The following is a 15,400-nucleotide window of genomic DNA, read 5'->3' as shown; positions in this document are numbered from 1 at the left end:
ATGAAAATTAAATCAAGAAATGAGAGGATCTGGGCAATGAAGCACAAAATAATTCTTACAAGAACAGAAGATGATTTGTAATAGGAGATCATCTTGAAGACAGATAGGAAGGACTGAATATCTGTGTCATCACTGCTAAACTATTCGTAGAAAATAATATTTCTTCTATTTACATTTGGCACTTAATCTTTTTAATTTTGTATTTTATTCTTGTGCTTAAATAAACACATTAAACTCTTTTTTAATTAATTTGGTCTAGATTCTTATATTTTGCTGGTCTCATAGAGTTTGTCGCCTTTGGGATTTCATTGAAGAGCTCATCAGGGTTTGGGATGTTAAATACAAGTCTGTGAGATAATGGCTTGCAACAGGTGACCAAACTTGCTAAAGTCTTAACACCAGGAGTGTTAGGACCAGAGATCTGGAAGTGCAGGGTGAAACTTCAAGGGCCTTAAAGCCACCATGGCCTCCACATCACTTACCCCTTACTCTGGCAAACCGAGCCGGATAACTTGGGCACACCTCTAGGCCTGGCTCTAGACACACGACTTCATCACTTATTCCACGGGTCTATGGTTCTCTAAGTGATAAGAAAAATTCTAAGGTTTGTGAAAAATTTAGCTTCCAACTGTGTCCCCATGTGCTTGTTGAACTCATTTTAAACTAACAGTCTTGTTCCACTGGACTAATTCCTTTCATAATTTTTTACAACCTCAGTCAAGTCACCTCTAAATCTTCTGTTTGCTTAAAATAACTTCATGGCTGCATTATCTGCCGAGTGTAATAAGGCAACAAGATTTCTATGAAACTAAAATTTTTCTTCAGACAGCCACCACAAATGACCGTCCATCTATTATGTTCTGTGGTATGCCACAATTTTAGTTTGGGACTTCAGAATTGTTTCAATGGTACAACAAAAGTGAGACTTCTCACGCTTTTATGACCCAAAACAACCACATTCTTTTTTTCTTTTCTTTAGTTTGCGTTCAATGAATTATACAGGGTGGCCCACGAAAAAGTAGCCCGCCTTCCTGCCAGAGTGGCGCGCTGATTGACTACCCTCATCACGAAAGCTGTGTAGACGTAGTGCAGACGTGCGAGTACGAACTGAGCAACGTATTCCATTCCATAAAGAATCATTTTCAGCACTTTCTGTAAAGAGTGAGTAAAGATTTTTGCATTTCAAGTTCTTTCTTTATGGAAGGGCTCCTTTTTTCGCCAGGGAGGCGGGCTACTTTTTCGTGGGCCACCCTGTACTTTCAGGTGAGCGGTCATTGATTCTTAGCTCTCACACACAGACACACACAAAAACATGGCACTGCAACTTAAGGGGAGTCATAGGTGTGTGCTGCGACTGCTCCCAAGAAAAATGAAGATGACCGTAAATTTCTGGAAATTTTGTGGATGGTGAACGGAGATTAAAAGGACGTCGTAAAAATTCAAAGAAACTCTCCAAGTTGTATATCAAAAGTACTACAAAACTAGCTGACCGCAACATAAAAACATAAAAACACTATTAAAGCCTGGCTGCGCCGTAAGATGGCTGCACCGACGAGCGCTCCGAGTCATCTTAGCAAAAAGTTATTATTTATTTTCTTACTACTCACTCTCTTTGTGCATACAACTTTATCACACTTTCAGTATGACTGGCAAACACTGGAATTACGAATTCCAATGAGGAACATTGGAATTACGTTCATCAGCCAGTTTGGATTTTACAACAGTTTTTGATATCGCGGACACTGTACTGCCTGGAGTCTTTTACTTACTCGCGCCCGAAGGAAAACAAAGAGGGGGAAACGAGCCGGAGTTCTGTGCCGAACCCGACAGAGAAACAACAAGCCTCCTCTGCGCAGCATCCTGCTCGCTAACGTTCAGTCTCTGGACAGCAAATTAGATGAGCTGCGCGCACGGATAAAACACCAAAAAGACATCACGAACTGCTGCGTTTTGGCGTTCACAGAGATGTGGTCGGAGCCTAGCGTACCCAACTGCGCAGTCACAGCAGACGGGGTCACAGTTTATCGGGGACACAGAACGAAGGACTCCGGCAAGTCGAGGGGAGGGGGTGTGTGCTTTATGGTTAACGGATGTGTGTGTCTTAAAAACACACTGCTCACCGGTTCTCGAGCTGCTGACCATTAACGTTAGACCCTTTTACCTCTCGAGGGAGTTCAGTTCTCCTTTCAGTTGTTTACATCCCCTCACAAGCTGATAAAGTTTCGGCTATGGATGAACTGTCTGATGTTATCAGTGGACTAGAGAACGCTAACTCAAAGGCAGCATTTATTGTGTTGGGAGACTTTTTTTAACAGAGCAAAGTTCTCCCTAAATATTATCAGCACATCTTTCCCCCCACAAGAGGTGATCAAACACTGGATCATTGTTACACCTTATTCAAGGACTCCTACAAACCCCTCCATCGACCAGCTTTTGGAAAAGCAGACCATTGCTCTACATTGCTACTGCCGGCATATAAACAAAGACTTAAACAGGAAAAACCGGTTTACAGGGACATCTATCTACAAATGGGACAGTGAGGCTGAGGGGGTCTTACAGGACTGCTTTGAAACAATTGACTGGCAGATGTTTGAGGATGCAGCTGATGACAACATCAATGAATTTACAGACTCTGTCACAGGATATATCAGCAAGTGCATTGACGATGTTGCCACTAAAACCTCCATTTGCATACATCCTAACCAGAAACCCTGAGTAAATGGGGAGATTCGGGCTAAGCTGAAGGCACGGACCTCTGCCTTTGGCTCAGGGGATGCATACAAAGCAGCCAGATATGACCTATGGAGGTCCATCAAGAAGGCCAAATGGGGGACTACAGGGACAAAGTGGAGTCAAGCTACCACAGCTCTGACGCCAAACTGTGGAATGGACTGTGCTGCATCACTGACTATAAAAAGAAAAACACAGTCGGTGTTCAACCCACTGCATCTGTTGCAGACGAGCTCAACACCTTCTATGCTCGTTTTGATGCTGCCAACAAAAAACAGGTGCTATATCCTCAAGGGAGCAGTGAGTCGGTCACTCTGATCCTTGAAACGTCTGACGTGAGAAGCTCCTTCAAAAAGGTCAATCCTCGCAAAGCTCCGGGACCAGATGGCATCCCAGGCCGTGCCCTCTGGGCGTGAGCTGACCAGCTAGCAGGTGTGTTCACCAACATCTTCAAGCTCTCCCTGAGGCAGTCGGTTTTTCTCACTTCCTTCAAGGCATCCACCATCATTCCTGTCCCAAAGAAACTGGTGGTCTCCTGTCTGAATGACATCGGTCATTATGAAGTGCTTCGAGCGACTGGTCAAAAGTCACATCTGCTCCTCCCTCCCTGACACGCTGGATCCTCTCCAATTTGCTTACAGAGCAAATAGATCTACAGAGGATGCCATTGCACTAACAATATACACTGCCCTCACCCACCTGGAAAGAGGAAATACATATGTAAGAATGCTGTTCATAAATTACAGCTCGGCATTCAACACCATCATCCCATCAAAACTTGTCTTGAAGCTTGACGACCTTGAGTTGGCCCCAAGTGGTGAGAGTTGGCAAACACACGTCCTCATCACTCATTCTAAACATAGGAGTGCCGCAGGGCTGTGTGCTTAGCCCCCCTCTTGCATTCCTTGTTCACCCACGACTGTGTTGCAAAACACGGCACAAACACCATCATCAAGTTTGCAGACGACACAACCATCTTAGGCCTAATCACTGACAACGATGAGACGGCTTACAGAGAGGAGGTGCTGGCACGGAGTAATTGGTGCCTGGATAACAACTTTTCTCTTAACGTCAGCAAAACCAAGGAGATGATCGTGGACTATCGGAAACAACAAGGCGGGGAACACCAGGTCATTTACATCAGTGGCGTAGAAGTTGAAAGGGTTAACAGCTTCAAGTTCCTTGGAGTAAACATCACCGAGGATCTCTCGTGGACCCTTCACATAGACACTGTGGTCAAGAAAACTCACCAGCGGCTATACTTCCTGAGGAGGCTGAGGAAGTTTGGCATGAATGCCAACATCACCTCAAACTTTTACAGGAGTGTGGCTGAGAGTCTGCTGACGGGCTGCATTACCGTCTGGTATGGGAGCTACTCTGCCAGCAGTCGAAAATCACTACAGAGAGTGGTGAAGGCAGCATAGCACATCACGGGCAAGAGTCTCCCTGCCATTGAAGACATTTACCTCCATCGGTGCTTGCATAAGACAAGCAGCATCATAAAGGACCAGAGCCATCCAGCAGACCAGCTGTTCTCCTTGTCACCGTCTGGCAGACGATACAGGAATACAGGAGTCTGGCTGCTCGGATTACAAGAACAGTTTTTACCAGCAGGCCATTCGACTCCTGAAGATTTACATACACTTACATCACACCTACATTGCACTACTCACACACCAACTGTACCTGCATACACTCTTGAATACTGACTGGAACATGCATCTGCACTTTATGGAATATGCATCTGTACTTTATCTGTGCAATAACTGTCATTTGTACTTGCTGCTCATTCACCTCGTATTGCTCTATAACTTCTTTTAAAATGTACACATTGTATTTTATATAGCTGGTCTATTTTTAACTTGTAATTTTTTTTTTTAATTATTTATTTTTAGCTTTATTGGATCTAGGCCGAGTGACTTGTTTTTCTCGTCATACACATTTCATTGTATGTTGACCCTGTGTTAACCTATATATGACAAATAAATCTAATTAATGATCGAGCATACAAAACATCAGAAGTGAACAAAGGTACAAACTTGTGGTCCACCAAAAGATAAATAATGCCAACTTTCATATTTAAAGAGTTTAAAAAACGTCTACCTTTCTCCAGGGAGAGATGCAATGGTGCTGTTGGTAGGGTAGAGGATCTCATCACTGGTTTCAGGGGAGTCAAGGTCCTGATTGAAGATTTCTTCTACATCCTGGAGCTGCAAGAAGCTTGGCCGTTCAAAAGGTTCACTCATTCTGCTCATCAGTTCATCTGCCATAACCTAAAAACAAACAAACGAACAATCTTTCATGTGTGCAACACTGCTGGGGCAGTAGCAGAAGAAATATTTATAAAACAAAGAATGAATAACATGGGGCAACAATACTGAACTCACTGAAAGTATGAGAAAACAAACAAAAAAAACTCAGCCCATCTACTGAAAAAGAAAACACTTAGTGTCTGTGTGTCCAGTCCCTCTGAGCATTCTGATTGGTCAGTTTGGCTTTGGTGATGCGATGTCCCCTAACGGGACAATGCGCGTAAGAGTATCCTGAAGCAACAGCAGGCTTCCTGCGCTGTAGCAGTTCGCCGTAAAAGAGAATCAGAAAGGATTGTGGTCAAGCTATAAGCACCTGCCATTGATGGGTGATACAAGAAATATTATAAATGCAAGAGCACAGTATTACTTGGCCACTTACCTGGTCATGACCCTGCCTCATTGCTGTGTCTCTGTATTGGAGATCACGTGGTAGATCCCGCTACAATAAATAACCATGCTGTTCCTGTTTCATGCGGAATAAAGTTGGTGTTACTAAAGTACTGATTTGTATTTTGGGGTGCATAACAGGGACTCGCACATTACAGCACACACACGTGGTCACCATGCTATAGTAAACAGTATACGCTTGTACGGATGTTGACTAGATTATATAAGTGAGGCACGCCGACTGAGACCGAGCATGGGAGACGATTACCCACAATCCCCACGTGATGCTCAGCGGACAAAGCGTATACGTACTACTCGTACTGCAAGACCTCGATCATTTATCAAATTAGTTTATTAAAAATTTTAGCTCGTCTTGCAAAACACTCGCAAACCAAGGTTTCACTGTACAATAAGATTTCATTTTAAGGCAGATTTAAGTAACAGGAGAATTTCATTATTATGAACGAATTTCGGAACAGACTAATCTACTTGCATATTTTGATAATTGGTTACATTCCTCTAACATAACATTTTTTAAGTCATGTCAGCCAAATAATAAATAAAGTCAGGGTTCTATCCTTGGCTGGAGTTGCTTAACTTCTTGCATTTGGAAATGTTTTGTAAATGTTGTCGAGTCTAGTTTTGTTTTCGTGCCTCTTTCTCTATACTTTTTAATGAATGTTCAAGTTATTGACCTCTTTCAGTTTGCTTGATGCAACATTTTTCTTTTTTTGGATTCTTGGAAATTATAAGTTGGTTGTTTTTTTTGATTCTGGACTTGGATTAATAGATGACATTTTTAGAACTGTAGAGTTATTTTGATTACTTTATCTTTTTGGGCATCTCTTTTCAAATACATTTTTGCATTTGTTTTGTCTTTTGAAAACTTTTGTTAATACATATTTACTTTAAATAAGAAGCCCTTTTGGTTTTTTTAAGTCAGGGTTTTGAAGATTCTCGTCAGGTCTTTCTGAGTTTTCTTAAAAACCTTACCCCTGTTTTTGCATGGACCGAGTAGGCCAGAACCCTGCTTCACGAGTTTGGGGTGAGGCTCATTTAAATTTAAAGGCCTTCATAAAAGCTTGGGGTGAGAGGTTAGGGGCAAAGCCTCAGTTTTAAATTTTGTGAGCTGGATATAGCATGACACATAGCATTACTAGTCTTTACAGTACCATCAAAACTTTAGTGATTCCTCAAGGAACGATAAAACATTGCAATTACTGGAGTTGGGGTGTTCATTTGCTCTAAAGAGAGGAAAGTTAAAGTATTCAACTACAAAACAAATCGTGAAAGGAAAAAAAAGCAAGGATAAACCAGGAGTGCAATTTATTTTACTTGACCTTTAAAAAAATTGAAATCCAAACGAGACCTAAACAGTTCATCAGTAGTCAAAGATGTCGGACATATCAGTAATATGTAAAGATTATGAATGACGAACATCTCATTTATAGAGTGACAGAAGTAGTTTGTTTTTACTGTTAAAATGAAACAGTACATAACACAGTGGAGTCATTTTTATTTATTATTGTCTATAGTTAATGCTTTAACTTAAAGTATTGTCCCAGAAAAGCAACTGTAGAATGCAGTACAATTCAAATTCACGTTCTCACAAAAGTGAATTACACTCATCAATAGTGCTCTCTAATGCCAAGATAATTTTGTACGAGTTCATATCAGTCAATTTATAGGACATCGTCATACTAAAAACTAATTGAGAGTAGTGGGAGTCCTGGCAAGTATCCTGACAGATTTAGGGGCAAGGCAGGAACCAGCCCCACTCAGATCCCCTTAAACAAGAACACCAATATTTGTTGGGGTTCGATTACTTGTCATGACAGTCAGTCATTTTCCAACCCACTATATCCTAAACAGAGGGTCGCAGGGGTCTGCTGGAGCCAATCCCTGCCACGTCAGGGAGCAAGGCAGGAACAAATCCCAGGGAGGGCGCCAGCCCACCGCAGGACACTGACACACCAAGCACACACTGGGGACAATTTAGGATCACCAATGCACCTAACCTGCATGTCTTTGGACTGTGGGGGGAAACTGGAGCACCCGGAGGAAACCAACGCAGTGCTACCACTGCGCCACCATGCCGCCCCCGCTTTAAGAGCAAATATTTTTAATTTAAACTTCTACTGTATACTAGCTGGCATTACCTGGATAACAACAAACTGCAGAGAACGGCCTTTTCAAAATTCAAAATGGCTAAAACAACCCACAATAAGACAAAAAGAAATCCTCTTATTAGACAATAGCTGTGATCCAGCGAGACAATGAAACTGTCATCCATATTAGCTGAGAAGAAAACACTATGCCTGTGGTTTCTAATGAGGCTCACTTTGGCTGGAAATTTTGTGCGAAAAGCTAACTGTGCCGGCCCATCACCCCCAGCGCATCCTGCTGCCTGACTGGTATTGCAGTCCTTGTGTCTGCACTGGTTTTGGGGTGGCCTTACCTCCCATTATATCTCCTCTCCCAAGTATTTCAATTTGGAATAACAGCAATGCACACACAAACGTTTGTGTAATCAGTTGATCAGTCTTTTGCAGTTTTGGCAAACAGACGGAGATACAGAGAGAGTTTAAAACTTTATTAAAACAAATAAGTGTCAAACTTTGCATCTATAATCGCGGTAAAATTTACAATATTAAATTAAAAATGTAAGCGTATATGCAAGTTCACTTCTGCAAAAAAAAATACACTAAGTTCTACTTTGACACTAAGACTTAAAATTTTCTTAGAATAAAGCTTTGAAATGAACGAACTGGTCACAAGATAAAACTAAAGAACTTCACTTTTACTTACTGTGTCTTCTGCCTTCCTTTCTGCACAATCACCCAAAGCAGGAGGCCACCGCTCAATGGCTAATCTTCAAAGCAAATGCGATTTTTCTGCTTGACTGCCTGTACATAACGCTGCATTACTGCTGCATGCCCACCATATGACATCAGATATTACAGATAGGTCGTGGTGAAAGATACTGTTACTGCACTGAACTGGCCTTCACGTCCTACAGAAAGTTCACGATGAGACAGTAATTGTGGCTGAATTCAATTTTCAGAGTTTCTCAGAGTTGCTTACGCTAATTTCTTGAGACACTGTGCATTATCACAGCTCCAGGGACATTTGTCAAAACAGTGCATATGTTACGGCACAACACTATAGTTTTTATGCAAAAGCTAATTTTTCACCCAAAACTCTTAAATCATACTTCAAAATTAAATTGTGTCCACGAAGAAGTCACTGCCACCAAAAACAGAAGCTATTTTCATATTATGTAGCACCAAGTAGGTTAAAATGGTTAGATGTTTTATCAGTATGTCAGTAGACTCTGGAAATACAGGGCATCCGGAAAGTTTTCACAGCGCATCACTTTTTCCACATTTTGTTATGTTACAGTCTTATTCCAAAATGGATTAAATTCATTTTTTTCCTCAGAATTCTACACACAACACCCCATAATGACAACATGAAAAAAGTTTACTTGAGGTTTTTGCAAATTTATTAAAAATAAAAAGAAAGCACATGTACTTAAGTATTCACAGCCTTTGCCATGAAGCTCCAAATTGAGCTCAGGTGTCTCCTGTTTCCCCTGATCATCCTTGAGATGTTTAATTGGAGTCCACCTGTGGTAAATTCAGCTGACTGGACATGATTTGGAAAGGCACACACCAGTCTATAGAAGGTCCCACAGTTGACAGTTCATGTCAGAGCACAAACCAAGCATGAAGTCAAAGGAATTGTCTGTAGACCTCCGAGACAGGATTGTCACGAGGCAAACATCTAGGGAAGGTTACAGAAACATTTCTGCTGCTTTGAAGGTCCCAATGAGCACAGTGGCCTCCATCATCTGTGAGTGGAAGAAGTTCGAAACCACCAGGACTCATCCTAGAGCTGTCCGGCCATCTAAACTGAGCGATCGGGGGAGAAGAGCCTTAGTCAGGGAGGTGACCAAAAACCCGATGGTCACTCTGTCAGAGCTCCAGAGGTCCTCTGTGGAGAGAGGAGAACCTTCCAGAAGGACAACCATCTCTGCAGCAATCCACCAATCAGGCCTGTATGGTAGAGTGGCCAGACGGAAGCCACTCCTTAGTAAAAGGCACATGGCAGCTCACCTGGAGTTTGCCAAAAGGCACCTGAAGGACTCTCAGACCATGAGAAACAAAATTCTCTGGTCTGATCAGACAAAGATTGAACTCTTTGATGTGAATGCCAGGCGTCACGTTTGGAGGAAACCAGGCACCACTCATCACCAGGCCAATACCATCCCTGCAGTGAAGCATGGTGGTGGCAGCATCATGCTGTGGGGGGTAGGAACTGGGAGACTAGTCAGGATAATGGGAAAGATGACTGCAGCAATGTACAGAGACATCCTGGATGAAAACCTGCTCCAGAGCGCTCTTGACCTCAGACTGGGGCGATGGTTCATCTTTCAGCTGGACAACGACCCTAAGCACACAGCAAAGATGTCAAAGGAGTGGCTTCAGGACAACTCTGTGAATGTCCTTGAGTGGCCCAGACTTGAATCCGATTGAACATCTCTGGAGAGATCTTAAAATGGCTGTGCATCGACGCTTCCCATCCAATCTGATGGAGCTTGAGAGGTGCTGCAAAGAGGAATGGGCGAAACTGGCCAAGGATAGTTGTGCCAAGCTTGTGGCATCATATTGAAAAAGACTTGAGGCTGGATTTGCTGCCAAAGGTGCATCGACAAAGTATTGAGCAAAGGCTGTGAATACTCATGTACATGGGATTTCTCAGTTTTTTTATTTTTAATACATTTGCAAAAACCTCAAGTAAACTTTTTTCACGTTGTCATTATGGGGTGTTGTGTGTAGAATTCTGAGAAAAAAATGAATTTAATCCATTTTGGAATAAGGCTGTAACGTAACAAAATGTGGAAAAAGTGATGCGCTGTGAATACTTTCTGGATGCACTGTATGTTCCTTATCTTCTAATTCCAGTCTTTTCTGCTCACATCGGATGTCAACTGCCCCAAATGGTTATTGTTTTAGCTATTGTGGATCAGGCCGAATATTATTCAGGCATTGAGTTCAACAGGAACAGTTTTACATTCCAATTAAAAAGAGCCGAGCAAGGAATGTGTGGAAAGAAAACTCAGCCTCTGCCATTGTAAGGCCACGGTTAATAACATGACCTACAAGGGTGGCCCATACTTCATTTGGGGCAGCTCTGTGCATTTGCAGTCTTCTACTTCTTTGTCTATTTCATGGTTTTGCCCTCATAGTACTGGCCACACATCCAGACTCCTCGTTTTCCTCCAAGAAAAAGCTGTTGCCCAATATTTGCAGGAGCAGGCTCCCCTATGTTCAGAAAGTATACAAACTGAGTTTCATTCAATTTCTATAGATGTCAGTCAGGATATAGCAGGTTGGAAAATGACTAACACAGGGTCACGGGGGTCTGCTGGATTCAATCCCAGCCAACACAGGGTGCAAGGTGCCAGCCCACCGCAGATTTCTATAGATGTATTTGACAAAACTAATAACTCATCAATCCCACCTGTGAGTTAACTTGACAGCAAGGGTCACTGGTTGATCCAAGATGGGAAAACCTTCCACTTTGTTAGTAAAGTTTAAGTTTCACCTGAGGACCAATGGAACCCTTTTAGGAGACATTACAAAACCTGCATGTCACTACTATTAGTGAAACATTGGGATTGCCAGATTTTGATAAATGGGAGGTCTGTTCTGATTGTGATGCCTTACATGAGCATGTATTGAAGTGTAAAACTATTCTAACTGAGAAGCAACATAATCTGTTTTGATCACAAAGACAAATGCAGTTAATAATTGTTCAAAGTCTGGTGAATTGTGCTGGTCATTTATCCATATGTACTAAAGCATTTGTAATTTGTATAAAAATAAAATAAAGAAGAATGGGACTCAAGACAGCATTTCTATAATATATAAAAAGTCCCTTAAAGTCCCTTCCTTTTAAAGATCTTAAGAGTACAGTGGGGAAAAGAATCTCTTACTCAAAATTTCAAAAACTGAGTGGAAGGCAGCCTTGCACAGAATTTATTTGAGCTCCATGTGTGCAAAGCATTTAGTTACTCAACTTGAAAACTTTTATCGAATGCATCTGTCTCGTTTGAAATTGTCCAAGATGCTTCCAGGGTAAGGTCCAACCAGCAAACACTGCAAACGAGACCCAACATCACTGGGCTACATGTTCTGGGTGTGTATCAACTTCACATCATTCTGGACCAAAATTTTTAAATATCTGTCAAGACAGCCTTGGTGTCACAATCCCTCCTAATCCACTAACAGCTGTGTTTGGTGGTCTCACAGATGGGCTTAAAGTGGAGAAGGACAAACATTGACTTGTCTTGCTCAACTGGAAGAATCCTAACCCACCTCTGCCAAGTCAGTGAGTAACTTATATTATATATTACCTGAAATTGGAAAAAAATCAAATTCACACTTAGAGAATCTGCGCCAAACGCTTTTAAAACCTGGCAGGACCTGATCAATCACAGTTTAGAATAAGCATTTATATTGTGGGCAAAGCTGCGGTGGGCTGGCGCCCTGCCCGGGGTTTGTTTCCTGCCTTGCGCCCTGTGTTGTCTGGGATTGGCTCCAGCAGAACCCTCCGTGACCCTGTAGTTAGGATATAGTGGGTTGGATATTGAATGGAGTGTAGGAAAAGACGCCTTTTTCTTTTTACTACTCAGTAAAATCCGCTTATGGTTTACTTATGCCTTAAATAATCTGCTCTGTCTTATATTTCAGAATGCCTCTCACTTTACACTCCAAATCGTAACCTTAGATCTTTAAATGAGGGTCTGCTTAGAATTCCAAGGGCTAAACTTTAAAACAAGTGGTGAGGCAGCCTAAAATCTGGAATAGCTGACCGATAGAAATTCACCAGGCTAATACGGTGGAGCACTTTAAAAAACTGCTAAAATCATTATTTTAACATGGCTTTCTCATAGCTTCATCTTAGTTTAACCCTGATATTCTGTATATGCATTAAATTATCATTTTTATCCTGGCTCCTCAATCCATATTAATCCCCAACTTCTGCTGCTCTTTTTCTGGTTTTCTGCGGTGCCGACCTGCGCCACCACCACCTGATCTAAGCACCATGATGTCCCTCCATCGATGTGTAATGGAAGGATTTTTCTCTGTAAAAAGCAAAGGTGAAATAAAGAAAGGGAGGGGGAATCAAGAAAGCAGATGGGCGTTAGTTGCTTCAGCGTAGAATCAGCTATAGAAACGTATGTTTTGGGAAAAACAGCCGGGAATGTTCTAAAGATACAGCCAAGGCTATGTAAGGAGTTGTTTTTCACTTCGAGAGGCTTTTTTCACATCTAAGCATATTACTGTGTCTTCTGGTATCAGGCACTAGTCTCAAGGCCGAGTAGAAGAAAAACATAGCGCCGTGTCCCGTGGAAGGAGGGTGTATGCTGGAAGTGATCACTTCTGCATACACTGCTTCCACGTAAGCCGCTTTTGGGCAAGGACACCTAATTAGTATATAAGGGAAGGTTCCGCCCTCAGTTTCTTTGGACGCTCAACCGTGGGGAAAGGCGCACACCGCCCGGTCTTATCTGATAAAAGGCACACGGGGTTGATCCTCTGACGAGACTGACATGCGGGCTCCCTCAGTGTATGGTCTAGGATGATGGCTCTGGGTCTTTTGATGTATGTTACTGTATGTATGTATGTTATTGTAAGTATAAGTTTGTCTCTTTAAGCATATATATTTATTTCTATAACCCATTCATATGTATTTATATGTTATAATTGAATAAGTAAATTTTATTGAAGTATCAGACCTCTTCTCTCTGATTTTTGCCCACTTATTTTAAAAGAACCCCTTGAACCATTTTCCCAAATCAAAACACGATGGATTGAAGGCCAGAAGTCCACATGACCGGTGTCATCATCACATTCTTCCATGTGAAGCCTAAGGACTAATTGCGGTCATTTATGTTGGGTAGAATGCCTAGAGGGGACCGGGTGGTCTTGTGGCCTCGGAACCCCTGCAGATTTTTTTTTCCCCTCCAGCCATCTGGAGTTTTTTTTTTTGGTACTTTTTTTTGTTTTTTCTGTCTTCCCTGGCCATCGGACCTTACTTTTATTTTATGTTAATTAGTATTGCCTAATCTTATTTTTCTTTTCTTTCTTCATCCTGTAAAGCTACACCATTTGTATGAAAATGTGCGATAGAAATAAATGTGGTTGTTGTTACTCTTGAGAGTTTTGCTGTGGTTGTTGTCCTTCCTCTCTTTCTCATGGGTGGGGTTGATTTGAATTTAGTTCTGTTAAGTTTGACTGGATTGTATGTAATGTTATATGCTTTTAATAAATTCAATAAAAAATAAATAAATAATGAGAAATGTGATTCTGTTGTACACAAGTAACTTCACGTTGAGTAGAAATTCACATGTTGTATTGATACCTTAAGGGTCATTAGAGAATCAGTCCAAAGCAATTGAGTAAAACTACAATAAACAACACCGAAGACCAAAAAAGAAAAGATGAACAGCTGTACAATTTGAAATTTAGAAGAAAGCTTAAGGTACAATCTCAAAAATCTCAGTGCCTTCCATAACGTTGGAGACAATGGCCCATTTTTTCTTGAGTTACTCTTCTGCTCCACAGTTTGAAATTACAAATCAAACAATTCAGACATCACAATTCAAGTGCACACTGCAGCCTTTCATTTAAGGGGATTTACAGAAATTTCTCTCACGTAGAAATGACAGCACTTTCTAAACATGGCCCTCCATCTCACGGTATCACAAATGTTTGGGACAATTGGCATAGCCATATGATACCTGGGTTTGCTTCTATCCTTTGGAGTCTATAGCAGGCTTGAGAGAGGGTGCGCCAGTTGAGACGTTCAAGCGCAGAGAAAAGGCCTTGCTGAAGGTACATGTAGGGCAAAAGATGGCAAAATTTAGAAATATTTGCTATTACCTGTGTTTTATATGTACCATGACTAGTGACTAAATAAAAAAACATTGAACCTTGAACTGAAATACTACGTGCAGAATTCTAACAAAGTTTCTAATTAATGGACAATAAAGTTTCCACACCTCATCTTCATGTACCAGGAGACTTTCTAGGCTCTGAGGCTGAATGCTGTCCTCTTCCAGTGCTTCGCTTCCCTCAATACCTCTGGGTGGACTTGGGGTGAGACACATTTGTAAGCAGCGAGTATCCAGGATGGCTTTGATTTGCTCCTGGTTTGTACTTTCTGCCCAGCGTCCACGCGGCTGATACCGATTACCAGGCCGAGTATCCTGAAGTTCATCTGAAAAATTTTCAGCTGCGCCCTATTCAAAAAAAAAAAAAAAAGGAAAAAGCAATTCAATTATCTTTTAGGGAAACTACAGTTAGAAATGCACGTTACTACAATGTATTCAGCAATCCTAGAATGTTACGAACATTTTGATGAGAACAGGCCGGTCAGCCCAACAAAGCTCACCACTCATATGCACTAATTTACCCAAAATAACAAAACTGAATATTGAAGGACTGCACTGGACTCCTACCCTATACCACATTATTTGTTTATTTATTTGTTTCAAGATGATGCATCTGTGCGCACAAGTAATCATTAACATATTTGATATTGCTTTAAAAAATACATTTCAGTAAGAATGCATGTACTGTAAGAGCCAATCTTAGAAAGTTAAGGTTTTGAGTGAAACTCTCATTAATGTTTGCTTAATTTGAATAGATTATAATTTCTTTCATAGTCATAGCTAATGGTATAGTCTTTTTCCCCCTATAAGCCAGTAAAAGATAGAACCTTCTTACTATAACTGAGACACAGTGTGATAATTGCTTCAGTTGTGTCTAGAACAGGTCCCAGTAAGCAGGGTCTTGAAAGACCCATTTTCAACTTAGAGATGGGATAAGCATACAGTTTTCTGGCCATTTTGAAATGGTTCTGAAATGTTAAGGAAATAGTAACGATTTGAGATGTAA

The 15,400-nt window shown here is 41.4% G+C and overlaps 1 protein-coding gene across 1 annotated transcript in view; it reads right to left on the bottom strand.

The window, feature by feature from the left end:
• wdr62 (WD repeat domain 62) overlaps positions 1-15,400 on the bottom strand; it is a 188,952-nt gene that overhangs the window by 30,731 nt on the left and 142,821 nt on the right. Inside the window, exons 23-24 of the mRNA XM_039770094.1 lie at positions 14,503-14,742; positions 4,834-5,003 (exon numbers count right to left, since the gene is read on the bottom strand). Of these exons, the coding sequence (XP_039626028.1) occupies positions 4,834-5,003; positions 14,503-14,742 (410 nt within the window). The remainder of the gene's footprint in view (positions 1-4,833; positions 5,004-14,502; positions 14,743-15,400) is intronic.

The sequence above is a fragment of the Polypterus senegalus genome, chromosome 11, assembly GCF_016835505.1.
Source record: "Polypterus senegalus isolate Bchr_013 chromosome 11, ASM1683550v1, whole genome shotgun sequence".
NCBI classification, from domain to species: Eukaryota; Metazoa; Chordata; class Cladistia; order Polypteriformes; family Polypteridae; genus Polypterus; species Polypterus senegalus.
This window is presented reverse-complemented; position numbering and strand designations above follow the sequence as displayed.